This window comes from Notamacropus eugenii, chromosome 6, assembly GCF_028372415.1.
Source record: "Notamacropus eugenii isolate mMacEug1 chromosome 6, mMacEug1.pri_v2, whole genome shotgun sequence".
NCBI lineage: Eukaryota > Metazoa > Chordata > Mammalia > Diprotodontia > Macropodidae > Notamacropus > Notamacropus eugenii.
The window spans coordinates 181,543,227-181,571,011 of record NC_092877.1 but is presented as its reverse complement, the minus strand read 5'-3'; the positions used below and the strand labels follow the sequence as shown (position 1 = coordinate 181,571,011).

The 27,785-nt window shown below is 38.7% G+C and overlaps 1 protein-coding gene across 3 annotated transcripts in view; it reads left to right on the top strand.

Moving 5' to 3' along the window:
- The window catches only part of GBE1 (1,4-alpha-glucan branching enzyme 1), a 290,724-nt gene that overhangs the window by 199,096 nt on the left and 63,843 nt on the right, over positions 1-27,785 (top strand). For all 3 annotated transcript variants that reach the window (XM_072621635.1, XM_072621634.1, XM_072621636.1), the window contains one exon: positions 17,878-18,049. In XM_072621635.1, the coding sequence (XP_072477736.1) occupies positions 17,878-18,049 (172 nt within the window). The remainder of the gene's footprint in view (positions 1-17,877; positions 18,050-27,785) is intronic.

The window sequence follows — 27,785 nt, the reverse complement described above, 5'->3', positions numbered from 1 at the left end:
CTTTGAACAAATCAGATGAGAGTACCTCTCAAACAATGCTCATCTCCCTCCCCTCCTTCCCTCTACTATGGTTTTGTACTTCTTCCTGTGATATAATTTGCCATTTTCTGCTTCCCCCTTTCCACACCTCCTATTACATTCCCTTCTCATACTTAAATCATATTTTTGCCATGACATCATTTACTTTATGCCCGTTCCCTCTACATATATCCCTTTTATCATAATAGCTGCACAGTTCTCCAGATTAACAGGTAGCATCTTCCCTTACAGGGAGGTAAACAGATTGCCCTAATTGAGTTGCAAGTTTTTGTTTTTGTTTTTTCCCCTCTATTTACCTTTTTATGATTCTCTGGAGACCTGCATTTGAAGATCAAATTGTCTATTGAGTTCTGTTGTTTTGGTCAGGAAGCTCTGGAAATCCCTTATTTCGTTGAATGACTTTCTCCTTGCCTGAAATGTTATGCTGAACTTTGCTGGGTAGTTGATCCTCGGTTGGAGTCCCAACTCCTTTGCCTTACGGAATATTGGGTTCCAATTCTTTCGATCTTTTAATGTAGAAGCTGCAAGGTCCTGTGTGATCCTGACTGTGTGACCTTGATATTTAAATTGTTTCTTTCTGGCTGCTTGTAGTATTTTCTCCTTCACTTGATAGCTCTGGAATTTGGCAACTATATTTCTTGGGGTTTTGAGTTTGGGATCCCTTTCCGGTGGGGAACGGTGGATTCTTTCGATGACTATTTTGCCCTCTGAGTCTAGTACTTCTGGGCAGTTTTCCTTGATGATTTCCTGGAAGATATTGTCCAGACTCTTTTCTTCATCATGGGTTTCTGGCAGGCCAATAATTCTTAGATTTTCTCTCCTGGATCTATTTTCCAGGTCAGTTGTTTTTCCAATTAAATATTTTAGATTTTCTTCCATCTTTTCATTCTTTAGATTTTGTTTGACTGACTCTTGTTGCCTCATTGAGTCATTAGTTTCTACTTGCCCAATTCTAATCTTGATCGTATTGTTTTCTTCAGTTAGCTTTCGCATCTCCTTTTCCATCTGGCCAATTTTTCCCTTTAAGGAGCTATTTTCTCCATTTAATTTTTGTACTTCTTTTTCCATTCGACCAATTTTCCCAGTTAGGTTTTGGGTTTCCTTTTCCATCTGATCAATTTTCCCTATTAGGTTTTGAGTTTCCTTTTCCGTTTGATTAACTCTTCCTTTTAGGGAATTATTCTCTCCAGTTAATTTTTGAACTTCCTTTTCCATTTCTTCAATTTTCTTTTTCAGATTGATGTTCTCATCAGTGAATTCTTTTTTTATGGTTTTAAAATCATTGGCCAGTTTTTCTTTTATATCCTTCTTCAGACGTTCCAGGTAATCTAGTTGTGCTTGCGAGAAATTCATATTCCCATCTGAGGTTTCAGATGGAAGTACAGTCTCAGCTCTGACCTCTTTGGTGTTTGTGTTTTGGTCCTTATCCCCATAGAAAGATTCTATGGTTTTTTCACTTTTCGTCTGCTTTTTCCGATTCATGATGTTGGCTGAGTGTTGTAGCTTTTGGTTCTTTCAGTCAGAAGATACAGATCTTTTAAGTTGAGTTGATGTTTGTCTAGGCTAAAAGCAGGCTTTTTTTTTTTTGTTGTTGTTGTTGTTTCCCAGATCAACCCTGGGTTTAGCTTGATAGGTGTGTGGGAGGTGTGGTCTGTTCTCAGGATATCTCCTCAGCTGGCCTGAGGCAAAGGCAAGGTCCAGGGGAATGGTGATCCCAGCTTCCCTATTGTCTTCCCTTTTCCCCTGGAGGGCTGGGGCACGCCTAGAGGCTAATGCGTGTTCCCGCCCCTCCTGGGGCTCGTCTCCCGGGCTGAGGCTTGCTTGGGTCTCAGTGCGAATTTTTCTCTGCCCTGGGTCGTCTGTCCCTCCAGATAGCCTCCACCACGGTAGGAAGAATCCCCCTTTGCCACCTCTCCAGCCTCTGGTGTTATGAGACCACCCGCCCCCTTCTGCTGCTCCCACTGATCCAGGATCAATCTGGGGAAGAATTTTATGGTTCCCTCACGGTCATCGGGGGGGAGGGGAGAGCACTTACTGATCACTCCGGCATCCCAGCTTCTGGATGTTCAAGTAGTGACCCACTGAAGTCCCGTCTTTAGGCTGAAGATTTCAAAGGCTGTTGCGCTGATATCGTTGGCTTGGCCTGGCTTATCTCCTGCTCCGCTGGTCTCGCCCGCCACTCTCGGGCCCCTCGGGTCGCCTCCGCCCTGCCGCGCCGACCGCGCTGCGCTGCGCTGTGCGCCGGGCTCTTACCCCCGCGGAACAGATCCCTCCCGTGGACCTTCCAGTCCAGCCTGGGCTCCGAATCTGTCAAAGTCCGTCTCCCACTGGATTCTACACCTCCAAAGTCTGGTCAGACTCTCCCCCCAGAAATATCCAAAGGAGTTTTTCCAGGAGCTTAGGTGAGTCGTTGCTTTCACTCCGCCATCTTGGCTCCGCCCCCCTGTTATGTTATTTTTTGATTAATATAAGATAAGAAAGAAAAGGTAAGGAAATAAGAATACATTAGAGAATAAAGGATAATGAAGGGTATAGAATTTACTATCTTACAATATCAGGGTGTTAAAGAAGAATATATAAACATAGAAGAAGGGCTGAGGGAGCAGGCATCACTTGAACCACACTTTCATTTGAGACACACAAGAGGGTAGAATACATACCTACAGACACACACACACACACACACACACACACACACACACACACACACACACACACAAAATGATTGCAAGGATAGATTCAAGGAGAAATGAATCCTGATAAATATTGAAGAGTTTAAAATCTAAAAAAATATAAAAACTTGTGAGTTTAAAAGAGGAAAGGCAGGCAAGTGGAAAGTAGATTTCAAGAAGAGGTCACTAGTGCTCAGCACTCTCTCCTCCCATCAAGGAAATTAAAAGTGTAAAAGGAGAGAGTGGAGGAAAACAAGCTATAGGAATTTTCGCCTCAAATGTATATACAAATGAAGAAATGGTAGAATGAAAAAAAATAAGTACTTAATAAGTACTGTATACTATTCCAAGTGCTGAGCATACAGGTAAGAAGCAGAAAGTCTTTGTCCTCAGGGAGCTCATATTAAAATAATGGAGACCAACAAATGTGGGAGATTTCAGCTGTGAGTGATACAGAAATACCCATGGTTTTAGGGTACAGTTAAATTAGATTAAATTAGAGTTAGTAGCTGAAGTAGTGGCTGTGGTTTGACTAGAGTGGCATATTGCAGTCCCTTGTCTCTCACTCCCGATGACTTATTGCTTCAGTTATGTTTTATTCCTTGTTCTGTTGGTGAGAGTTGGTCAGTAGTTTGTTCTGGTGAAGTAACTAACAATAAATAAATACAAAATAAAGAAGTTAAGGATGTAAAGAAAGTTTTAGAAAAGTTATGTTTGATATATCTCTGATGCTTAATGAATGGAAAAAAAGGAGATATGGATAAATCTTAGAATTAAATGGCAATATTGCAAAAATTGGCCATCTGTAATCTGACATCACAAAACCCACTCAAATAGATGCAGAAAAGTAAAAAAAAGTGAATACATCCTTTACTAAACAAAATAAAGTAATAGTCATATTTAATAAAGGACCAGTGAATGTACAGCCAAGATCCAGAGTAAAGACAGGGACTCACTCTCTCCCAAACCCCTCCAAATAAAAGACCAGTGAATGTACAGCCAAGATCCAGAGTAAAGGCAGGGACTCACTCTCTCCCAAACCCCTCCTTTACAAAATGACTCTAAACAAATTGAGACACACAAGAGGGTAGAATACATACATACCTACACACACACACACACACACACACACACACACACACACACACACACAAACATACACAAACACACATGCAAATGCCCTCTAATAATGAAGTACATTCAGTTCAACAAAGAAACGTGACAAAACTCAGGGTTGTGACAGAATCCACAAAAAGACAGAGCAAAACAAATTTCCAGGCCAAGACAACTTGGAAGATTGACAGGAAAGGTCTGTTGTACCAGGGTGAATGAGGAACGCAGTCCAGAACAGGCCATGCCAGTGCAGACTGGGCCCCAACATACCAGGAGCAGGCGTTGGCAGCAGTGATGATTTCCTGACTCTATCAACCCACAGAAGCTAAAGACAATTTGGAAGGTTAAGCAGGAGAGGTTTTTCACATCTGGATGTTAGTGGAGCACAGTCCAGCACAGGCTCCACCCGTACAACCCATGCCCTTTCAAACCAGCAGCAGGGCTGGGGAGTGACTGAATCAATAGTGGCAGTGGCAGCAGCAGTGGCTGCTTGTGGAGCTGTCAGCCCATACATGGTAAGGGGATTGTCAGAAGGAGATTACAGGGGTCTTTTTTGCTACCACTGGGGCAGCACTCTGTTGCTTTGCCCAGAGTTGGATCCAGGTCTCTGTCCTGAGTAGTAGTCCCAGTGCAAGGAGGAAAACTAGCATACCAGATCCCTCCTCACAGATCTAAGGCAGAAAAGAGTGCTTGTGGTTGCTCATAGCCCAGAACATAGACCAAGAGTGTAGCAAACACATGGTCTTTAGATCATACCGCCTTGGAAGAACTGAAAAATTATAGGTCATTAGAAGTATTTCTGAAAACAGTTGTACAAAACTCCTGAAGTTTGGGAAAGTACACCCTCCACCCTGGAATTAGAGCATTCCTTTAACAAAGAGTTAAAAAAGCAAGTAATAGGATGGGTATATGAGCTACAATGGGAAAAAATTCTGACTATTGAAAAGTACTATGGTGACAAGTAAGATCAAAACATACACTCAGAAAAAAAAATTATCTCATACAAAGGTCCTACATCCAGAGCCTCCAAGATAAATAGAAATTGGTCTCATTTCATGGAAGGGCTCAAAAAAGATTTTAAAAATCAGGTAAGAGAAGTAGAGGAAAAATTAGTAAGAGTAATGAGAATAAATCTTGAAATATAATAATGAAAAACAAGTCAACTGCTTAGTAAAGGAAACACAAAAAATACTGAAGGCACCTTTAAAAAAACCTAGACCAAATGGTAAAAGAGGTCCAAAAAGGCAATGAGGAGAAGAATGCCCTGGAAAGGAGAACTGACCAAACGGAAAAGGAGGCCCAAAAGCTCACTGAAGAAAATAATTCCTGGGGGGCGGAGCCAAGATGGTGAAGTAGAAAGACGCACATACACATAGCTCCGAACCCACAAAACACAGAACGGCTAGAGGGGACCAAGCCAAGGCGAATTCTGCGCCCAGAGACCACGGAGTATTGGAAGCGAGGGAGATTTCTGCTCCGGAGAGACCTGCGGACCTCTCGCGGGGAGTCCTTTGCGCCGCGGACTGGGCGCCGGGACGGGGAGCGGAGTGCGGCCCTGCCGCGGCCGCGACACTGAGGGGAGGATATCCGAGAGGGCTATGGGGACGGGATCTCCAGCGGCCACACGGGTCCCCCCACCCACAGAGGGACCTGCAAACCTCTCGCAAAAGGTCCGTCACACTGAAGACGCGGAGCCCAGCCCGGACCTGCGGTGGTGGCGGCTGCGGCCACGGCTCTGAGAGGTGCAGATCTGAGAGGGCTCCGGAGGCGGGATCTTCAGCGGCAGCACGGGCCCGCCCACTAACAGGTGACTGACGGGGGTGGGTGAGAGAGTCTCTTTGGCGGGTTGAGAGGAGAGTGGGGTGCCCCCAAGGCTCGGTCCCCCCGGGGAGGTGTGGGGGCTGAGAGGCGGCTGCGGACGGGGGCTCCCCAAACAGGCAGGAGCCTGGATCCATTGTGGAAGGTCTGTGCATAAACCCCCAGAGGGAACTATGCCTGAGAGGCGGCCCTGCCCCTGACCACCTGAACTTAATTCTCACACTGAAAAGCAGCCCTGCCCCCGCCAAAAATCCTAAGGCAGGAAGCAGCACTTGAATCTCAGTCCCCAAACGCTGGCTGGGAGGACCAGGAGGCGAGGTGGGTGTGAGGAGAACATTCAGAGGTCAGGCCACTGGTTGGAGAAAATGCCAAGAAAAGGGAAAAGAAATAAAACTATTGAAGGGTACTTTATCGGAGAAAAGACACTTCCTCCCTTCCTTTCTGATGGGGAGGAACAATGCTTGCCATCAGGCAAAGACACAGAAATCGAGGATTCTGTGTCCCAGCCCACCCAATGGGCTCGGGCCATGGAAGAGCTCAAGAGGAATTTTGAAAATCAAGTTAGAGAGGTGGAGGAAAGACTGGGAAGGGAAATGAGAGGGATGAGGGAGAAGCATGAAAAGCAGATCAGCTCCCTGCTAAAGGAGAACCAAAAAAATCTTGAAGAAATTGGCACCTTGAGAACTAGCTTAACTCAGCTGGCAAGGGAGGTGCAAGGGGCCAATGAGGAGAAGAATGCTTTCAAAAGCAGAATTAACCAAATGGAAAAGGAGATTCAAAAGCTCACTGAAGGAAATAGATCTTTCAAAACTGGAATGGTACGGATGGACGCTAAGGACTTTTTGAGAAAGACAGATATCTCAGAACATACCGCGCAGATTCGGAAAATGGAAGATAATGTGAAATATCTTATTGGAAAAACAACTGACCTGGAAAATAGAATCAGGAGAGACAATGTAAAAATTCTGGGACTACCTGAAAACCATGATCAAAAGAAGAGCCTAGACATCATCTTCCATGAAATTATCAAGGAAAACTGCCCTGAGATTCTAGAACCAGAAGGCAAAATAAATATTCAAGGAATCCGCAGAACACCGCATGAAAGAGATCCAAAAAGAGAAACTCCTAGGAGCATTGTGGCCAAATTCCAGAATTCCCAAGTGAAAGAGAAAATATTGCAAGCAGCTAGAAAGAAACAATTCAAGTACTGTGGAAATACAATCAGGATAGCACAAGACCTGGCACCCTCTACATTGAGGGATAGAAGGGAATGGAATAGGATATTCCAGAAGTCAAAGGAACTAGGACTGAAGCCAAGAATCACCTACCCAGCAAAACTGAGTATAATACTTCAGGAGAAAAAATGGTCTTTCAATGAAATAGAAGACTTTCAAATTTTCCTGATGAAAAGACCAGAGCTGGAAAGAAAATTTGACTTTCTAACACAAGAATGAAGAGAACCATGAAAAGGCGAACAGCAAAGAGAAATCATAAGGGACTTACTAAAGCTGAACTGTTTACATTCCTACATGGAAAGACAATATTTATAACTCTTGAAACATTTCAGTATCTGGGCACTGGGTGGGAGTACACACACACACACACACACACACACATGCACACACGCACACATACATAGAGACAGAGTGCACAGAGTGAATTGAAGAGGATGGGATCATATATTTAAAAAAAAATGAAATCAAGCAGTGAGAGAGAAATATTGGGAGGAGAAAGGGAGAAGTTACATGGGGCAAATTATCTCTCATAAAAGAGGCAAGCAAAAGACTTATTAGTGGTGGGATAAAGAGGGGAGGCAAGAGAAAAACATGAGGTCTACTCTCATCACATTCCACTAAAGAAAAGAATATAATGCACACTCATTTTGATAGGAAAACCTATCTCATTATACAGGAGAGTGGGGGACAGAGGCACAAGCAGGATGGGGGGGAGGATGGAGGGGAGGGCATGGGGAAGAGAATGCAATCCGAGGTCGACACTCATGGGGAGGGAAAGGACCATAAGAAAATAGAAGTAAAGAGGGACAGGATAGGATGGAGGGAAATATAATTAGTCCTATACAACACAACCAGTATGGAAATCATTTGCAAAACTAAACAGATATGGCCTATATTGAATTGCCTGTCTTTCAAGGGGAAGGGGTGGAGAGGGAGGGAGCTAAGGAGGTTAGAACTCAAAGTGTTAGGACCAAATATAATGTTCTTACCACTGGGTAACAAGAAATACAGGTTAAGGGGTCAAGAAAGCTATCTGGTCCTACAAGACAAAAGAGAAGACGGAGACAAGGGCAGGGAGGGAGGATAGAGGAGAGAGCAGATAGGTCACAGGGGCAATTAGAAAGCTCGGGTTTGGGGGGGGGAGGGGATAAAAGGGGAGAAAATTTGTAACCCAAAATTGTGTGAAAATAAATGTAAAAAATTAATTAAAAAAAATTAATTAAAAAAAGAAAATAATTCCTTAAAAATTTGAATGGAGCAAATGGCAGCTAATAACTTCATGGGAAATTAAGAAACAATAAAACAAAACCAGGAGAATGAATAAATAGAAGACAATATGAAATATCTCATTTGAAAAACAACTGAGTTGGAGAAAAGATCCAGGAGAGATATTTTAAAAATTATTAAACTACCTGAAAGCCATGATAAAAAAGAACAACACCACCTGCCTAGACATCATCTTCCAAGAAATTATCAAAGACAATTGCCCCACTATTCTAGAACCAGGGAGTAAAATAGAAATGGAAAGAATCTACCAGTCACCTCCTGAGGTTCCAAAACAAAAACTGTCAGGAATATTGTAACTAAATTCCAGAGTTCCCAGGTCAAGGAGCAAATATTGCAAGCAGCCAGAAAGAAACAATTCAAGTATTAGGGAACCACACTCAGGATAAAACATTATTTAACAGGTTCTACATTAAAGGATTTGAGGGCAAAGGAACTAGGATTATAGCAGAGAATCACCTACCCAGCAAAATTGAGTATCATCCTCAATTTTGTAAAAAAATGGAAATTCAGTGAAAGAGAAGACTTTCACACATTCTTGATGGAAAAACCAGGGCTGAATAGAAAATTTGATTTTCAAATACAGACCCAAGAGAAGCATAAATAGGTAAACAGGAAAGGGAAATCATAAGGGACCTAATAAGGTTAAACTGTTTATATTCCTCCATGGGAAGATGAAACATAACTTATAAGATGTTTCTTATTATTAGGGTTAGAAGGAATGTCTTTCAACAGAGGTTACAGATGTGAGCTGAATATAAAGGGATGATATCTAAACAGTAAAATTAAGGGATGAGAGAAATGTACTGGGAGAAAGAGAGAGAGGTAGAATGGGGTAAGTTATCTCACATAAAAAGGGGACGAGTGAGTGAGGGAGAGTGAGTGAGTGCACCTTACTCTCTACAGCTCAAAGAGGGAATAACATACACACTCATTTGGGTATAGCAATCTGCCTTACTTACCCTACACAAAAGTGGGAGGGGCAGATGACAAGAGAAGGAGAGAGGTTTGATTTGAGGGAGGGCAAATTAGAGGTGGGAATAATCAGAAGCAAAGTAATTTTGAGGAGGAAGAGAGTGATATGAGACACAGAATAAAAAAAAAATGGAGGCAGGGGAATTGGATCAAGTGAAGTCTAGTGACTGAAAAAATTCTGAAGCAAGTTTGTCCGATAAAAGCCTCATTTCTCAAACATATAGAGAACTGAGTCCAATTTTTACAAATTAGTGCCATTCCCCAATTGATGAATGATAAAAAGATAGGAAGTTTTCAAATGAAGTCACAAAAGCTATTTATAGCCATATGAAAAAAATACTCTCATTTTTGATTGGAGAAATGCAAATTAAAACAATTCTGAGGTAATACCTCACACCTTTTAGATTGGCTAATAGAATAGAAAAGGTAAATAAAAAATCTTGGAGGGGATGAAAGAAAAATGAAACTTCAAAGCACTGTTGGTGGATCTGTAAACTGATTCAGCCATTCTGTAGAGCACTGTGGAAGAGTGCCCAAATGGGTATAGACCATGCATACCCTTTGACCTAGCAATATCATTACTAGCTGTGTATCCCAAAAGAGGTAAAAAACAGAAAAAGACTTATATGAACCAAAATATTTATAGCAGCTCTTTTCTTGGGGTAAAGAATTAGAAGTTGAAGGCATGCACATAAATTGGGGAATGGCTGAACATGGTGTGTTACGTGATTGTGATGGAATGTTATTGTACTGTAAGAAATGATGAGCCAGATGCTCGCCGATAAACCTGCAAAGATTTGCATGGGCTGATGGGAATTGAAATGTACTGTGTACAAAGTAACAGCAATATTCAAGGATGAACAGCTGTGAATGACTTTGCTGTTCTCAGCAATACAGTGATCCAAGACAACTCTGAGGGACTTATGATGAAAAATGCTTTCCGTCCCCAGAGAAAGAACTGATGGTGTCTGAATACAAGATAAAACATACTTTTTTTTTTAACTTCATATTTCTGGAATGTTTTTTTTTCTTGTCTATGTTTTCTTTCACAACATGGTTATTATGGATATGTTTTACATGACTACACATGTATAACCTATACACATGCCTTTTCAGTGATGGGTGAGGGTAGGGAGAGAGAAAGGGAGAGAACTGGAAGTCATAGTTTTAAAAACAAATGTTAAAAATTGTTTTTACATGTAACTGGGAAAAATAAAAGTCTGAATCAAAAACTTTATCCTACAGCTTTGCTAAAGTTACTAAATATTTTCATGTTGACTCTAGTGTTCTGTAAGTAAATCATTGTATCATCTACAAACATAATAGTTTAGTTTCTTTTGGGGGAGTTAATTTATGATTTATTCAATTTCCCTTTCTAAATAGGGTTATTCATTATCTCCTGTCCTGTTGAAGTAAGGATAATTATATCCATTCCCATTAGTATTCATCCCTTTTATATAGGTTGTCAGTTTTATTGGCATAGAGATGGGAGATATAGTTCCTAATGTATGTTCTATCCTTTGGGACTGAATTTTTTCTAATTTGGTTGGAAGTATTTTTGTTTACATTTTTGGAATGGGTAATTTGACTTTCTGCTTTCTTTAAAAATAAATATGGCTAATGGTTTTTTTTAAAAAGCACCGGAAAAGAATTAAAAATCAATTGGAGATTAAATAATAAATGACCTAAAGAGTTTGCAGGTCAGAGAAAAGATAAAATAAGCAATGATTTCAAGTTAAGACAACATACCAGAATTTGGGGAATGAAGCCAAAGAAATCATTAGGAGAAACACTAAACTTGCGTTGTTCAACAAAAAAAGAATAACAAATCAGTAACAGAACATATGATTTAATAAAAACATAAGCTTAACAAATTTAAAATATCTCATTAACTACTCATATTTTTACAAAAAATTATTAAAACTAAATTGTGATTTCTCAGGATTAAAAACAAAGGAGAATTCAAAACAAATGAATAAGGATTTTGAAAATTTTAGAAACTTTGAGTTATAGTTTACCATAATACTCACATGAAATGGATGCATATTTGCACAATGTAAAATGACCCTATAAACTGAAAGAAATGAACAAATTAAGTACCCAAGTCATAGAAAAAAAATTAAGCCATAAGTGAGTACCCAAAGAAAAACCACATTAGGTATCTTTGCAAATAAATTCTATCGAACATTCAAAGAACAATTAATTTCAATATTATTTAAGCTTGTATTAAAACAGGAAAGTAGAGACCCTGCAGAATTCCTACTTTGATCCAAATATTGTCTTAATGTCTAAATCATCAAGAGACAGAATAGTGAAAAAGCAAGCCTTATCTCTAATTAATGTAGTTCTGGATATATTAAGTAAAATATTTGAAACACATCAGAAAAATTAGGTACTGTAATAAAGATAGAGTTATACAGGAATGCCAGGTTGGTCAATTTTAGGAAAACTATAAACATGATATACTTTGTTAATAGTAAAAATTATTTGAAAATGTTAAATCAATAAATACAAGGAAAAAATTGAAAAGAAAACTATATCTGCTTAAAAAAAACGTAATGAAAAATAGGAAGAAATTGACCTATTAACTTGGTAGATAGTATGTATATAAATCCAAGAGCCAACATATGTGTCATAGGAGAAAAGTACAGTCCTTTCCAGTAGATTCAGGGGTAAGACACGACTGCCTGTTTTCACTATTTTTTTTTTAATGTATTGCTAGAAATGCAAATTCTTGCAGTAAAACAAGAAAAATCCAGCAAATAATTATAAATAATGAAGAAATTAAATCATGCAAAATTACAGCTTTTTTGCTGATGGTTAAGTTGGTCTACTTAATGAATTTTAGGGGGTTAATTAAAAATAATTGGAATAAGAACTTCATAAAAATATCAGGGTATAAAATATGCCCACACAAATCATTAGCCTTTCTGTATCTTATATGCCAAATCTAACCAGAAATATAAAAATAAATTCATTCAAAAATATCTACAGACTATTTTAAAAAATAGTAGTTTGGAGTCAACCTATTAAGCTTCATAAGTCTCTTGCATATATTTATTTTTGTCCTCTGACACTGCCAGTACTGTTTAAGTTACCTTATTTATTGTGTGCTATACCATTTAAACTACCAAAGGATTATATTAATGAGCTATAAAAAGTAACAAAATTCATCTGAAACACAAAAAGCCTAGAATCTTAAGGGAAATAATGAAAAAATGTGGAATAGAAGAGGTCTTAATGGTACTAATTAGCAAACTTTGGTTGGTAGGTAGATAAGCCTGTAGGAATGTAGATAGATAGAAAGATGGATGGATGCATGGGTGGATGGATGGATGGATAGGTAGATAGAGATTATCGTTTATCTTCAAACCAAAATTTTGCACTCTACAACCTTAGTACATTGTTTTTAGTTCTATCCTTTGGGACCAACCAGAACAATTCTTATTTTCCATATGATTACTTGAAATACTTCCAATGAGATAGTTCACGTTTTCTTCTGTTGTTTCCTTTTGATTTTGTTTTATTGTTTCTATATGTCTTATGGAGTCATTAACTTACACTTGCCCAGTTCTAATAGTTAAAGAATCAGTTTCTTTGGTGAGCTTTTGTACCACCTTTTCCTTTGACCAGTTCTGCTTTTTAAGAAATTCTTTTCTTTAGTGAATTTTTGTACATCTTTTTTCATTTGGCCCATGTTCCTTTTTAAGGAATTCTTTTCAGTAGATTTTTTTTTTTACCTCTTTTACCATTTGGCCCAATGTATTGTTAGTTATTAGTGTTTTATTTTTTAAAAAATATTTTAATGTATTTTTGTACCTTCTTTACCAAACTGTTAACCTTTTTTATTATTTTCTTTCATAACTCTAATTTCTTTTCCCAATTTTAATTTTCCTCTCTTATTTGATTGTTAAAATCATTTTTAATTCTTCCAGCACTTCTCTGGGGACTGAGACCAATTCACATTTTTGTTTGACACTTTTTATCTAGCAATTTGGACTTTATTGTCTTCTGAGTTTGTGATTTGATCTTCCCTGTCACCATGGTACCTTTCCGTGGTCAGGTTTTTTGCTTCTTTTGTTGCTCATTTTTCCAGCCTCTTTCTTGATTTTTAATTTTATATTAAAGTTGGTCTCTTTTCTGTAGAGAGAGGCGCTGTCCTAAGCTTCAGGTTTTTTATGCTACTCTTTCCAGTGCTAATTCTGGGGACCTGTAAATTTTTGGTTCTGCCAAGGTGATATGATCTAAGGAAAGGTGTGGTTACTGCTCTCCTGGCCTATGCTCTGGTCTTTGAGTGACCATAATTACTCTTTTCCTCCCTGGACTTGTAGCCAGGTTCTCCTTTCCCTTGTGGCTACATGTTGTACTTTGTTGGGTTTTTCTTCTCATCCTGGAACTCTGACCTGTCAGTGTGAACCAGATCCCTGTTTGGGCAATGTAACAAAGTCCTGCACCTGGTATCAGGGAAGGGTTCTCTGTAGTCTCCTTCTGACTAGTTGTGTCCCCACTTTATGATCTGTGAGCCATGAGCTGCGGGAGTTACTGCTCTTGATTCAGTCACCCCTCCCAACTCCATCACTGCCAAGGCCTGCTGCTGCCTTCCTGGGGTGTGGCCTGCATTGACCAACTCCAATCGCTTTGCTGTCCTGAATGCTTTATGTGAAGCCCACAGTGCTCCAGGTACGGTATGACCAAGGTCCTACGACCTCTGGTAGCGCCACTGTGATATTCATAGTGCCTGTGGCGTCCATGAATGTACCCGTGCAATTCTGAATCACGAAATACCACAGATTTTCCACATGGAAGACAGACCCAGAACAAAAATCTATACACAGTAACAGTGCAGAGAACAGCACCATCCCCAAGCCATCTGCCTGCTAGGCTTCCCACAGACCAGCTCCATTAAACAAATCACAAACAGGCTCTCTCACTCACACTAGTCAGCATCCTGCATCCTTCCTAGCTCCGACAGTCTCTGACCAATTTCCTTTCAGCTCTGCTCTAGCTCTGCTTTTTCCTGCTCCAACCCTTCTTGTTTCATGTGACTTAATCTCATGTGACTCAGGCTTCCATGAGACTTAAGCAGGTCACATGGTTCTGTTCATACATGGGAAAGATCTTCCCATTAAGAAGCAAAATTATATTGGCAAAGGGATAAAATGCTTTATCAATACACCTTACTTATCTTGAGTATGGTGATGTAGTCTGTGATTGTATAGCTCGTGTAAACTCTAGGGGAGAGGGTTGCTTCTTTATCATAACTTTCACTCTGAGTGATCTAGCGTGTTAAGGACAATCTTCTCCCTATTTTCTAGGGTTGCCCCTAAGAGGATTGGGGATATTTTTCTCATGCTTTTGGCTTGGGCCTCTATTTCAGTGTTTTTTCTCATGATTGTTAGTTGATAATCAATTAGTTAGTCTCACTTAGTTAGCTTTTAGAAAGGTATATTTACTAAGGTGCTATAGTAAAATCAGTTGGTATAAACAGTAACCCCCCAACTCTGTGACACACTGTCACCAATAGATAGACTAATTGAGCAGTGTTACACTGGAAATAGATTAAAGGTGAAACATTACACTTACTAGCTGTTTCTCTTCAAGGATGGTGCTGGAACATTCTGTCCTGACTCATACTCCCTAATATGGAACCCAAACTGACTTGATATTTTATAGAAAATCCCTAAGGTATAACCAGTTGTTTTGTTTTCCCTCAGCTAGTTCAAATATATTTCCTGTCTAACATTAATCTATTTAGTCAGTTACTTTTTAAAACTTAATTTAAATTCTCTGATTGGTTGATTGAATTATTGATAAATATTCTTACTTCATTAAGGTATTATTTATTTTAAATAGGCTACAGGCTTAATTTATTTAAGCAAGCCCAACCCTTAGAATTGCAGTAGATATTCTGCTTGCTTATTCAATAATAATAGCAATAGTAAAATCTGTCTGTCTGTGTTCGTCCTTCATTTTTGAAAAAGACTATGACATCAGAGAAATGATGACATGACTTGTACTTGACTTTGTTTAGAGTGAGGGAGAGAGAGAGGGAGAGAGTAAATGGAGCTGGGAGGGAAAGAACAACAGTTATTGCTATTGGTAATCATTCTGAAGCCAGGTGTGTTCCAAAAAGTCAAGAGCAAGTCATGTCATCATTTCTCTGATGTCATGGTCTTCTTCAGAAAACGAAGGACTAATACATACCTGTGAGTAGACCAAGCTGCCCTGCTGCCTAACTCAGCTCAACCTCTCCCTTCTGTCCTCCCCCACCCTTCTTCTGCTCTCCAAAGGAAGGTAAATTTGGATGGCCGGAAGATGCCCAGTTGACTTGGGGTTTCTGGGTCAGATTCCTCCCTCCCTCCCTTCCTTCCTTCCCTTTGCAAAAACCTTAAACCCAGTGCAGTGAAGTCTATACATTGCACAACAATAGGTCCCTGCCCAAAAGAGGACTCTTTTCAGGACACTCCCTGCTTCAGAAGGATTATCCATAGTAACTGTAGCTCTTTCCCTCCCAGCTGGATTTACTTATTTGATTCTTTTGCTCATTAAAGGGACCATTCCCTGATTACTTCTTAGAGAGGCTTATTCACTGAATGGGTATTACCTCACTCTACGTGAGTACCTGAAAAGGCCAAGGTTTCCCAGTGTATCCTGGGCCTTCTCCAGTCATCCCCATGAATATCTGGTCACTGGATCCAGATGACCCAGGAGGGGAAGTGAGGCTGGTGGCCTTGCACAGCCCTCCCTCATTCAAAACAAAGTCACGTGCAAGTCATGTCATCATTTCTCTGATGTCATGGTCTTCTTCGAAAATGAAGGATGAACCCAAACCTGTGAGTAGACTAAGCTGCCATGCTGGGTAACTCAGCTCATTGGCTCCCTTCTCTCTCCCCCTGCCCTTCTCCTCTCCAAAGAAAGGTAAATTTGGATGGCCAGAGGACACCTAGTTAATTTGGGATTTACCGGCCAGATTCCTCCCTCCCTCCTTCCCTCCATCCATCCTTCCTTTTCTCCATCCATCCTTCCTTCCTTCCTTCCTTCCTTCCTTCCTTCCTTCCTTCCTTCCTTCCTTCCTTCCTTCCTTCCTTCCTTCCTTCCTTCCTTCCTCCCTCCCTCCCTCCCTCCCTCCCTTCCTTCCTTCCTTCCTTCCTTCCTTCCTTCCTTCCTTCCTCCCTCCCTCCCTCCCTCCCTCCCTTCCTTCCTTCCTCCCTACCTCCCTCCCTTCCTTCCTTCCTCCCTACCTTCCTCCCTCCCTCCCTTCCTTCCTCCCTCCCTCCCTTCCTTCCTTCCTCTCTCCCTCCTTCCTTCTTCTCTCCCTCCTTCCTTCCCTCCATCCATTCTTCCTTCTCTCCTTCCTTCCCTCCTTCCTTCCTTACTTCCTTCCTTTCTCCCTCCCTCCCTCCCTTCCATTCTTCCTTCTCTTTGAAAAACCCTTAACCCCAGTGCACTCTGAAGCCCATACATTGCACAAGAATAGATTCCTGCCCAGTAGTGATAATAATGATGATATTACCTGAATTTACCAGATACTCACTATGTACCAGGCACTGTGAGAAGCACTTTACAATGACGTTTTCATTTGATTCTCTCAAGTCTGGAAAGGAGTTATTATTGTCCCCATTTTACAGACAAAGACATGGAAGGAGTCAAGTGACTTGCCCAGGGTCCTACACCTACTCAGTATCTGAGGCCAGAATTTAACTCAGATCTTCCTGGTGCCAGGTCGGAGTTTCTACCCACTGGGCCAGTTTATTCTTGGTAATGTTTGTGTGTTTTATTTCCAGAGTTATTGTGACTAATATAAAATCTTACATTATTTTTCTGTGTTGCCTCTCTCATATCATGAGTGGACATGTTCTCAAGGACTTTAAACTTTTGCAACACTGGCATTGTGTTCCAGGGACCAATCTTGTGCAAGTTAAAGGATCACAGAATATGAGAGCTGAAAGGGGCTTCAGAGGTGATCTAGTCCAGCTCCTTGATTTTGCAATAAATAAACTCAGACTCAAAAGAGTTAACTGATTTTTCCAAAATTGTGTATCTAGAAAGTTTCAGCCTTCAATCTTAGGATTCCAAGTCTAGTACTCTTTGCACTACATTTGTCACTTGACTGCTCTGAGTTCATTTCCACTTCTCTAAAGTAGGACTGATAGATGCTTCTAACATGACCTTTTCACAGGATAATTGTGAGGAAAACACTTTGTGAACTGCTAAAACAGTAGATAAATGTGAGCTTTTATGACTCATTTATCATTAACCAAAAGATAAGTAGAAAATAGTTTTGCTTCCTCCCTTCATCAAAATCCTGTGTTCTAAAACAGTAAAAATTATTTTAATCATATAAGTCACTTTTCCACTGTATTAACACAGGTAATCTGAAGTTGACTTTTTCCTCTAGTTAGTGTCATTATTCTTAACTATTGATTATATTTATGTCAGTGTTTCAGAAAATCTGACACAGCTTTTCTAATTATCTGCATGTGCTTCTATGGGAATGATGGATATATTGAATAATTCTTCAGACTTTTTATGGAATCAAACATTGTCTTGAAAATAAATCTGTCACCTTCTTAAGCTGCTTTATTAGTTCACTCGAGAAAATATTTGCAGAGTAAATTTTTCCTTACCTAACCTGTTCACCCTAAAGGAGGCAATATCTCTTTGTAAATTTGGTTCAAATTACAGTTGTTTGTGACATATTTTATATTTTATTTGTTCCCATGTCATTTTTATTGCTATAGGCTCTTGTTGGTGATAAGACCCTGGCATTCCGGTTGATGGATGCTGAAATGTATACAAACATGAGCGTGCTGTCCCCTCTTACTCTTGTTATTGATCGTGGAATACAGCTTCATAAAATGATTCGTCTCATTACTCATGCTCTTGGAGGAGAAGGCTATCTGAACTTTATGGGTAAGTGTGTCTTATCCATATTAAATATGAATTTCAGGTGAATAAAATGAAGCATTTAATATGATTATGTTCTATCCAGTATAACAGATATATATATACATATATATGCATATATATGTGTATGTATGTGTATATATATGTATGTATGTGTATATATAAACCATTTTCAGAGTACCAAGTTGGAAATAATGAAATTGAAATTCTATTTTTAATTGTATATGGCATAAATGATAAAAGGAAAGTAACACAAAAGGTGTTGTCCTTATAAAATATTTAAAGAAATATTTAAGGGACTATTTGCATCATTTTCTTGTCCTAGATCTTTGTTGTAATGACATTTTTTAAGTAGGTGGGTTGTATATTAGAAATCAAAATATTTTGTGTTTGTCTCAATAATGTTCATTACAGGAGAATTTGCCACATGAAAATATATTGAAATAAATATTCTAAAATTAATGATTCTTACTCCTCTTTGAATTTATTATAAACTCAGGGTATAGTTGACAAAGAATACATCTTTCATAAGATAAAAGTTTACCTTTTGGGGGAAAAAGATAAACTTCAATGACATCATTGTGATGAGGAAATTGGTCCAGAGTGATCTGTCCATGTAAACTGATGATGAGTTATTTATTTAAAAAACAGTAAAAAAAATGTTTGAGAAACATGTCAGTTAAAGTGACTCTTGTCAGAATAGCCTTGCTTGATAAAATTAAATATACTTATTTGAACTTCAAGTAATTTTATTAGCTTTAGGACCCTGAGGGAAAGAACTGGTTCAGTTTATAGTTTGCTGATAAGTAAAAGGGATTAGCACTTCAAGATTCTCACGTAAGGGTTTGAGAGAGGAAGGGTCTTGTTTATCTTTATATCCTCACAGCTCTCAAGCACTGGATCCTACATATAATAGGCAATTGATAAGTATTTTTTAAAATTTCATGAATGAAAAATGCATTATCTCTTTCTTTCTTCCCAGGAAAGCCTCAGAGGTAAGTAAAGTGTTCTGGGCATGTCTTTTATTTAATAAGTTGTGTAAGAGAGCAAGTGCTCACACCTCTACATAGTAATAAAAAAGATTTGTGTGAACTCAGCTTATTTAGTAGGAAAAAATGTACCTCTGGTGTTGACTGAAAAACCAAACAATCAGTGGCCCTTGTTGTGTCATATTCCAAACAACCTCTAAGTGTATCTATTTTGTTTCATTTTAAGACTTATCGCTAACACTGAGCATGAAGAGCTATAATTATCACTTAAGTTCCAGAAGACTCTAGCAGATCTACAAAATTGAACATGGCAAAGTTGTGGCTCTAAATAATTTTAAGTGTTTCTCAGTTAATAAAGAAAAGCAGAAGTAAAAAATGGACAGCATTAAATAATTTTACAACTTTTACTGAGTTATTAATTTGCACTTAGGTTTGATTGCTTTGTGTATTTAATAATTGACTCACTACTATCATATCTTAAAATACTGAAATTCTAGATATTGAGCATATATTATTGTTGTGATTTATTTTCATTTTTATCTCCACCATCATCATAATTATGGTCACTTTTAGCCATGTAAATATGAATCTCTTTATGTGTACATAATACACATAAATTAAGGGAAAAAGTAAATAAAAAATAAATTCTCCATATTTCTAATTCTCCACATGTTTGGCATTTCATAGACAAAACGTCTGTAAGTTTTTAATGCAACTTGAGACTGAGAATTTTGGGGTAATGATTTCATTTCTGTAACCCTGAGTCATTTTTCCACTTCCATACATTATACCCAAACTAAGATTGGTGCTGACAAATGATTTGTTAAAATAGTAAGAAGAGCCTATCCTCCAGCTTATTGTGAGCTTGATGGAGTTAAGAAGTATAATGAATGACTCATTTTACAGTGAGCAAAGTGAATTTTCATTATTGATTTCTGTCACTTCTTTATAGGATCTAACATGTCTTAAAAATGTATCAATTTAAAACATTCTTGATGTTTTGACTTCTACAGATAGGTAGGTTGAAATAGAGCAGTTAGGAAGTGTTTTTTCCTCATATCAAGATTAAATCTTGTAAATCTCCTTACTGAAACGTCAACCATTACTAGTAGTTGTGCCTTCTGAGGCCAGGCAGAACAAATAAGGTTTGATTCCTCTTTAAGGAAATAGCCCTTCAAATATTTGAAGACCCTTATCACGTCCTCCAGACTAAAAATCTCCAGTTTTTCCATATCTTCCTTATATGACATGATCACAAGGTTGTTCACTATCCGTATCTTCTTTTAGACATGCTCCCATCTATCTACATCATTCTTAAAATATGGTACCCGTCATTGAACACAGCCATCTAGATATGTTCAGACTGGGGCAAATTACCACAGGATTATCGCCCCTCTCACCTTCCTCATATTCCTCAAAGCAGCTTAAGTTGGATTTGTTTTTTTTTTTTTTAGTTTTATTTTTTTTTTTAACATGTAAGAAAAAGAAGTTTACTTAGCCATAGCAGAACAAAAATATTTAGAGCATGAAAGGGATAGATGTTCATTGAGGCTAATAGCAACTCTGAAGAGGGTAATAATAATAAAAAGTAGTCATAGCAGGTAACATTTAAGGTAGCGCTTATGTTCTAGGCACTGTGCTAAAATTTAGCTTGATCCTCACAACATTCCTGGAATATAGGTGCTCTCATTGTCCACATTTTACAGCTGAGGAAATGGAGTGAAGCTGATGAAGTGACTTGGGCCAAGATCACATAGCTAGGTAAACGTGTGAGGCAGAATTTGAATTCAGGGCTTCGTGACTTCAGACCCAATACTCTGTACATTGTGCCACCTACCTTCCTAGACTATTGTTGTTTCTGTATTAGCATCCTGAGTCTTAGTTCCCTGAGCCAGTTAAATCTTGGGCAATTTTAGTGTCTTTAAAATTTTTTCTTAATAACTTTAGATTCAGGCCTTCTATTTGTTACATCATTATAGTTATCCAAATTATTCCTTCCCCTTCCAAGGCCCAGTGCTGTATCCACTGAGCCATCTAGGTGCCTCCAGTTAAGAAATTATCCATAAGCAAAAATACCCCCAAATCCTCAATAATTTTTTTTTTTAAATTTACTCAAAGAAATGAGCAAGCAAAAGTCCTTAAAATGAAAAAACCTCATGAATTGGAAGATTGAGAAAAGGACAATAGCTAGAAGGAGCATTATCTAGCAAAGTTTTTTTTCCCCCTCTTGACAAGTTATCTTTTCAAAATGTCATATTTCCTCTAAGAAGCTCAAGATTCCTGGCATGTTTTCTGCTTTATGCTAGTGGAGCTGTTCATTGCTGGCTAAAGCTTTTGAAGTTCTCTTGAATCTGTGGGTATAAACAAAACAAATTATCCTAGTTTTTCCCTGACCTAATTTAATATCATCAAAATTTTCTGATCTTTTTTAAAGTTACTGTCAAATTAAAGTTTAATAAATACCATCCTATGTTTTATATAACTATCAACTTTTAGATTCAGGTTATGAATCCTGCCTTCTTCTTTGGGAAATAATAGCACTTAATACCTCCAGGATCTGTGTCTGTCTTTTCATGCATTTGAGTACATTCCCCTCATGGATTTCTTGCCTGCATTTATCAAGGAGAGTGTGCAGAGATGGATAAGAAGAGGAGCCTGGAGCCTCAGGGATGTTAGATGGGCAAAGGGGGATAGGCACATAGATGGCGACGCAGCAGGACGCAGTGAAGGAGTAACAGAGGGAATGGCATGTCATGAAAAGCTGGAGAGGAGAAAGTATCCAGATGGAAAGGGTGTTATATAGTGTCCAGTGCTAATCTAGAGATTAAGGCGAATGTACTTCCTGCTCATCTCCACCACTTGGAATAGCTAATTGCTTTAACATTTCCAAACAAATACAACTCTTGTAAGACCTTTCTTATCCTATAGCTGCAAATAACTTGCATATACTTTGTATATGTTGTGTCTCTATCTGTGTGTTTACACACCTGTTGTTTCCCCTGATAAAATGTAAGCTCCTTGAGGGAAGTGATTATTTCGTTTTTGCCGTTGAATCCCAGTACCTGGCACACACTAGATGTTTAATGACTGCATGTTAATTTATTATCTAAACAACTTCAATTTTTTAGTAAAAAGCATGTTTTTTTTTTTTTTAATATACAGTGGAAGCAAAGACAGGTAGGAAAACCTAAACATAAAAACATGTCATCTTCTTGAAGGGCAATGTAAGAAACAATAGTTGGAGTGGACGTGTGAGTCGGAAGAAGTGTGTCCTTTCTACCCTTGATGATTCATCATCTCTCAAGATCTGTTCATTCTTGCTTCTTAGAATGGGGTCCTTTCAGGTGTTTTTGAGTAATGGCAAAATGAACAGTCAGGAACTTTAAAGAGTGATAGAGGTAGAAAACTTTACAGTGAACCTTTTGCTTCAAAAACATAAAAAGTTAAATTGGAAGGCTTTTTAGCTTATTTCCCCAACCTCAGTTTTGTCTGTGTTCAAACCATGCACTTGATAATAAGGGACAGATACTCTGGTTTACACAATGTGGGTCAACTCATGTGTGTGTGTGTGTCTGTGTGTGTTTGTGTGTTGGGAGAGAGGGAGAGGGAGAGAAAGAGGGAGAAGGAGAGAGAAAGAGAGGGAGAGCGAGGGAGAGAGAGAGAAAGAGAGAGGAAGGGAGGGAGAGAGAGGGACAGAGCAATAGAGAGAGTGTGAGAGAGAGAGAAAGAGAAAGATGTTGTTTTGTTGCATTTTTGTGTAGGAATTTTATTACCAACCTTTATTGTCCACTTCAGTAAGGAATGATACCTGCAGAGAGAGCTATAATTACAAACTAGCAATTTTCTGTCTCAGCAGTATTTTGAAATTTCCATAACTAAAATTAAAGATTCCCTCAATATGAAGTTACATTTTGAGTTTTGTAAGCTTAATAGGTCATCCTTTTATAGGTAGTTCGTATTTCATGGACAACATAACATTTCCCCAGGAAGGGGAATATTACTGAAGGAAGGAATATTTTGTTTCTGGTCCTATTAATACTACCCTATGAAAAGAAAAGTGATCTAACTTTAAATTCACTGCATGACATTGTATAGTGTTACCTGTATAAATTCCTTTCTTTCTGAGAGGTAAGAATGCAATTAAAATTAAGATATCTACCTGCTAATAAGCAGTGGAATTGGCACAATTTTAAGAAAGAGAAATAGTATATGCTGAACAGTAAGAGCGCTAAATTTGGATTAGTTTGTTGAGGCAAGTTACTGAATGAAATATGAATAATAGAACTATAAACTAGAGATATAGAAAAATGATTCAGTGTTTTGAATATTAGTTCTAAATATCCCAAGGCATTGTTGTTGTTTCAGGTGGCCACATGACCAAAAAGAGAAAAGTTGGGGAGATTAAACATGTTCTTTTTTTTTTTTTTTTTTTTTTTTTTTTTTTAATTTTTTTATTTTTTTTAATGTTTAAACATGTTCTTTTAATCTCACAGCTCTCAAACTTCCCCCAAACAAAAATTTGGTGCCAAAGGTAAAACAACTTCAGGTGTGTCCTTGGTCTGAGACATAAAGAGCCCAAAGAAGAGAGTAAGAGGCTCTGGAAAGGGGCACAGAAAATGAAATTGAAAAAGCTAATGAACAGGACTAGGTGAAAGTGAAGAGAGGAAGGAGGATTGCACTTGACCAGTGAGGGGGGGTAGAGAGGGAAGAATCAATAACAAGATAAAAATCAGGAAAGAAAAAGGAACTAATAAGCAAAACTCAAAAGGGAAAAATAATAGCAAGGAGATATTAGGGATGAGGGAAAGAGAGCTAATGCACATAGAGCCATCTTAAAGGCTGAAAAGTCATAGCTCTGTGTTTTTAATAGAAGATGGGAAAAAATCATAACTTGAAAAAAAATGGAACAGTAGAAAAGTGGAGAAAAATATAAAGCTAACTCATAACTTTATTTTTATAGTGTTTTGTTTTTTTCTAGTGCATGTAAAAATGATTTTCAACATTAATTTTTTGAATATTTTATTTTTCCCAACTTAAATGTAAAAACAATTTTAACATTTTTTTCAAATGCCAAATTTTCTCCCTCCCTCCTTTATGGTTTCCCTCCCTAAAGCAGAAAGCAATTTCATATAGATTATATATGTTGTATCATGTGAAACATATTTCCACATTAGGTACGTTGTGAAAGATCATGACAAAAATAAAGAGTGAAAAATAGTATACTTTGTACTCAGTTCTTTCTCTGGAGGTGGATAGCATTTTCATAATGATTCCTTTGGAATTGTCTTAAGTTATTGTATGCCTGAGAATAGTTAAGTGATTCACAGTTGATCATTGTATAATATTACTGTTATTGTGTACAATGTTCCCCTTTTTTTTACTGCTTCACTTTGCATCAATTCATGTAATTCTTTTCAGGATTCTCTGAAATCATCCTGCTTGTCATATCTTAGAGCACCACAGTATTCCATTACAATCATATACCACAACTTGTCTATCCATTTCCCAACTGATGAACTTCCCCTCAATTTTCAGTTCCTTGCTGCCACCAAAAAGAGCTCATAACCATTTTTGTACAAATAAGTCCTTCCCCTCCCCTAATTTTCTTATGATATCACCATTTATGTCTAAATAATGTTCCCATTTTGTCATCATCTTGGTATGTGGTGTAAGATGCTGATCTATGCCTAGTTTCTTCCATACTATTTTTCAGGTTTCCCAGTAGTTTTTATCAAATAATGAATCCTTGTCCCCAAATTTTGGATCTTTGGTTTTAACTGACAATTCACTACTATGGTCTTTTATAACTACGTATTGTGTACCTCATCTGTATCACTGATCTGCCACTCTATTTTCCAGCCAATACCATGTTGTTTTGGTTTGCTTTATGTTACATTGTGAGATCTGATATGCCTAAGCCACCTTCCATCAAATTTTTTCCCATGAATTCCCTTGATATTCTTGATCTTTTAATTCTTTCAGATGAATTTTGTTATCATATTTTCTAGCACTATGAAATACTTTTTTGGTAGTTTGATTGGTATGCACTGAATAAGGAAATTAATTTAGAGTTGCCAATTTTATTACATTGGTCTGACCTATCAAGTGCATGAGCATATTTGATTTTTAAAATCTTTTTGGTGCTCTTCCAGGAGTTCTTTTTGGGATTGAGACCAAGTCACATTTTCCTTTGAAGCTTCTCATGTAGGCTTTTGAACATTATTGTCTTCTTTTGAGTTTGTGTTTTCTTCTTCCCTGTTACTGTAGTAACTTCTCTATGGTCACATTCTCTTTTTTTTGTTTGTTTGTTTTTTTGTTTTTTACTTTTTCAACCTATTTCTTGACTCAATTTTATGTTAAAAAGTTGGGCTCTGGGGGAGGAGCCAAGATGGCGGAGTAGAAAGACACACATACGCTAGCTCCGAACCCACAGCCCATAAAATATCTGTAAAAAAGAATTCCCAACAAATTCTGGAGCAGCAGAAGACACAGAACAACGGAGCGGAGGAGATTTCTGTTTCAGAGAGCCCTGAAAAACCCACAAAAGGTCTGTCGTGCCCCAGACCAAGAGCAGAGCCCAGCCCTGCCTTGGCCCCGCAGCACCAAGAGTCGCAGATCCAAGCATGCTTCAGGGACAGAATCTCCAGCAGCCGCACAGGTCCCTCCACCCACAAGTGACAAGGGTTGGTGAGAGAGGCTTTTTGGGTGGCCAACAGGGGAGTGGGGTGTCCCTGTGGCTCAGGCCCCCTCAGGAGGCAGCAGCGGGGCGGCAGCAGACAGGGGCTCCCCAAGCAGGCAGGAGTCTGGATCCATTGTTGAAGGTCTCTGCATAAACCCCCTGAGGGAACTGAGCCCCCTGTGGCAGCCCTTCCCCCACCTGAGCACCTGAACTTAATCTCACACTGACTAGCAGCCCCGCCCCTGCCCAAAGCCCTGAGGCTGGGAAGCAGCATGTGAATCTCAGACCCCAAGCACTGGCTGGGTGAATCTGGAGGCGAAGTGGGTGTGAAGAGGACATTCAGAAGTCAAGTCACTGGCTGGGAAAATGCCCAGAAAAGGGAAAAAAAAAATAAGACTATAGAAGGTTACTTTCTTGGTGAACAGGTATTTCCTCCCTTCCTTTCTGATGAGGAAGAACAATGCTTACAATCAGGGAAAGACACAGAAGTCAAGGTTTCTGTATCCCAGCCCACTCAATGGGCTCAGGCCATGGAAGAGCTCAAAAAGGATTTTGAAAATCAAATTAGAGAGGTGGAGGAAAAACTGGGAAGAGAAACGAGAGAGATGCAAGAAAAGCATGAGAAGCAGGCCAACACCTTGCTAAAGGAGACCCCAAAAAATGCTGAAGAAAATAACATCTTGAAAACTAGGCTAACTCAATTGGCAAAAGAGGGTCAAAAAACCAATGAGGAGAAGAAAGCTTTCGAAAGCAGAATTAGCCAAATGGAAAAGGAGGTTCAAAAGCTCACTGAAGAAAATAGTTCGTTCAGAATTAGAATGGAACAGATGGAGGCTAATGACTTTATGAGAAATGAAGAAATCACAAAACAAAACCAAAAGAATGAAAAAATGGAAGATAATGTGAAATATCTCATTGGAAAAACAACTGACCTGGAAAATAGATCCAGGAGAGACAATTTTAAAATTATGGGTCTACCTGAAAGCCATGATCAAAAAAAAGAGCCTAGACATCATCTTTCATGAAATTATCAAGGAGAACTGCCCTGAGATTCTAGAACCAGAGGGCAAAATAAGTATTCATGGAATCCACCAATTACTGCCTGAAAGAGACCCAAAAAGAGAAACTCCTAGAAACATTGTGGCCAAATTCCAGAGTTCCCTGGTCAAGGAGAAAATATTGCAAGCAGCTAGAAAGAAACAATTCAAGTATTGTGGAAATACAATCAGGATAACACAAGATCTAGCAGCTTCCACATTAAGGGATCAAAGGGCATGGAATATGATATTCCAGAAGTCAAAGGAACTAGGACTATAACCAAGAATCACCTACCCAGCAAAACTGAGTAGAATACTTCAAGGGAAAAAATGGTCTTTCAACAAAATTGGGGACTTTCAAGCATTCTTGATGAAAAGACCAGAGCTGAAAAGAAAATTTGACTTTCAAACACAAGAATGAAGAGAAGCATGAAAAGGTAAACAGCAAAGAGAAGTCACAAGGGACTTACTAAAGTTGAACTGTTTACATTCCTACATGGAAAGACAATATTTGTAACTCTTGAAACTTTTCAGTATCTGGGTAGTGGGTGGGATTACACACACACATGCACACACGCACACAGCACAGAGTGAATTGAATAGGATGGGATCATATCTTTAAAAAAATGAAATTAAGTGGTGAGAGAGAAATATATTGGGAGGAGAAAGGGAGAAATGGAATGGGGCAAATTATCTCTCATAAAAGAGGCAAGCAAAAGACTTTTTAGTGGAGGGAAAAAGAGTGGAGGTGAGAGAAAAACATGAAGTTTACTCTCATCACATTCCACTAAAGGAAGGAATAAAATGCACACTCATTTTGGTATGAAAACCTATCTTACAATACAGAAAAGTGGGGGAGAAGGGGATAAGCAGGGTGGGGGGGATGATGGAAGGGAGGGCAGTGGTAGGAGGGAACAATTTGAAGTCAACCCTCTTGGGAGGGACAGCATCAAAAGAGAGAATAGAAGTAATAGGGGATAGGATAGGATGGAGGGAAATATAGTTAGTCTTACACAACACTACTATTATGGAAGTCA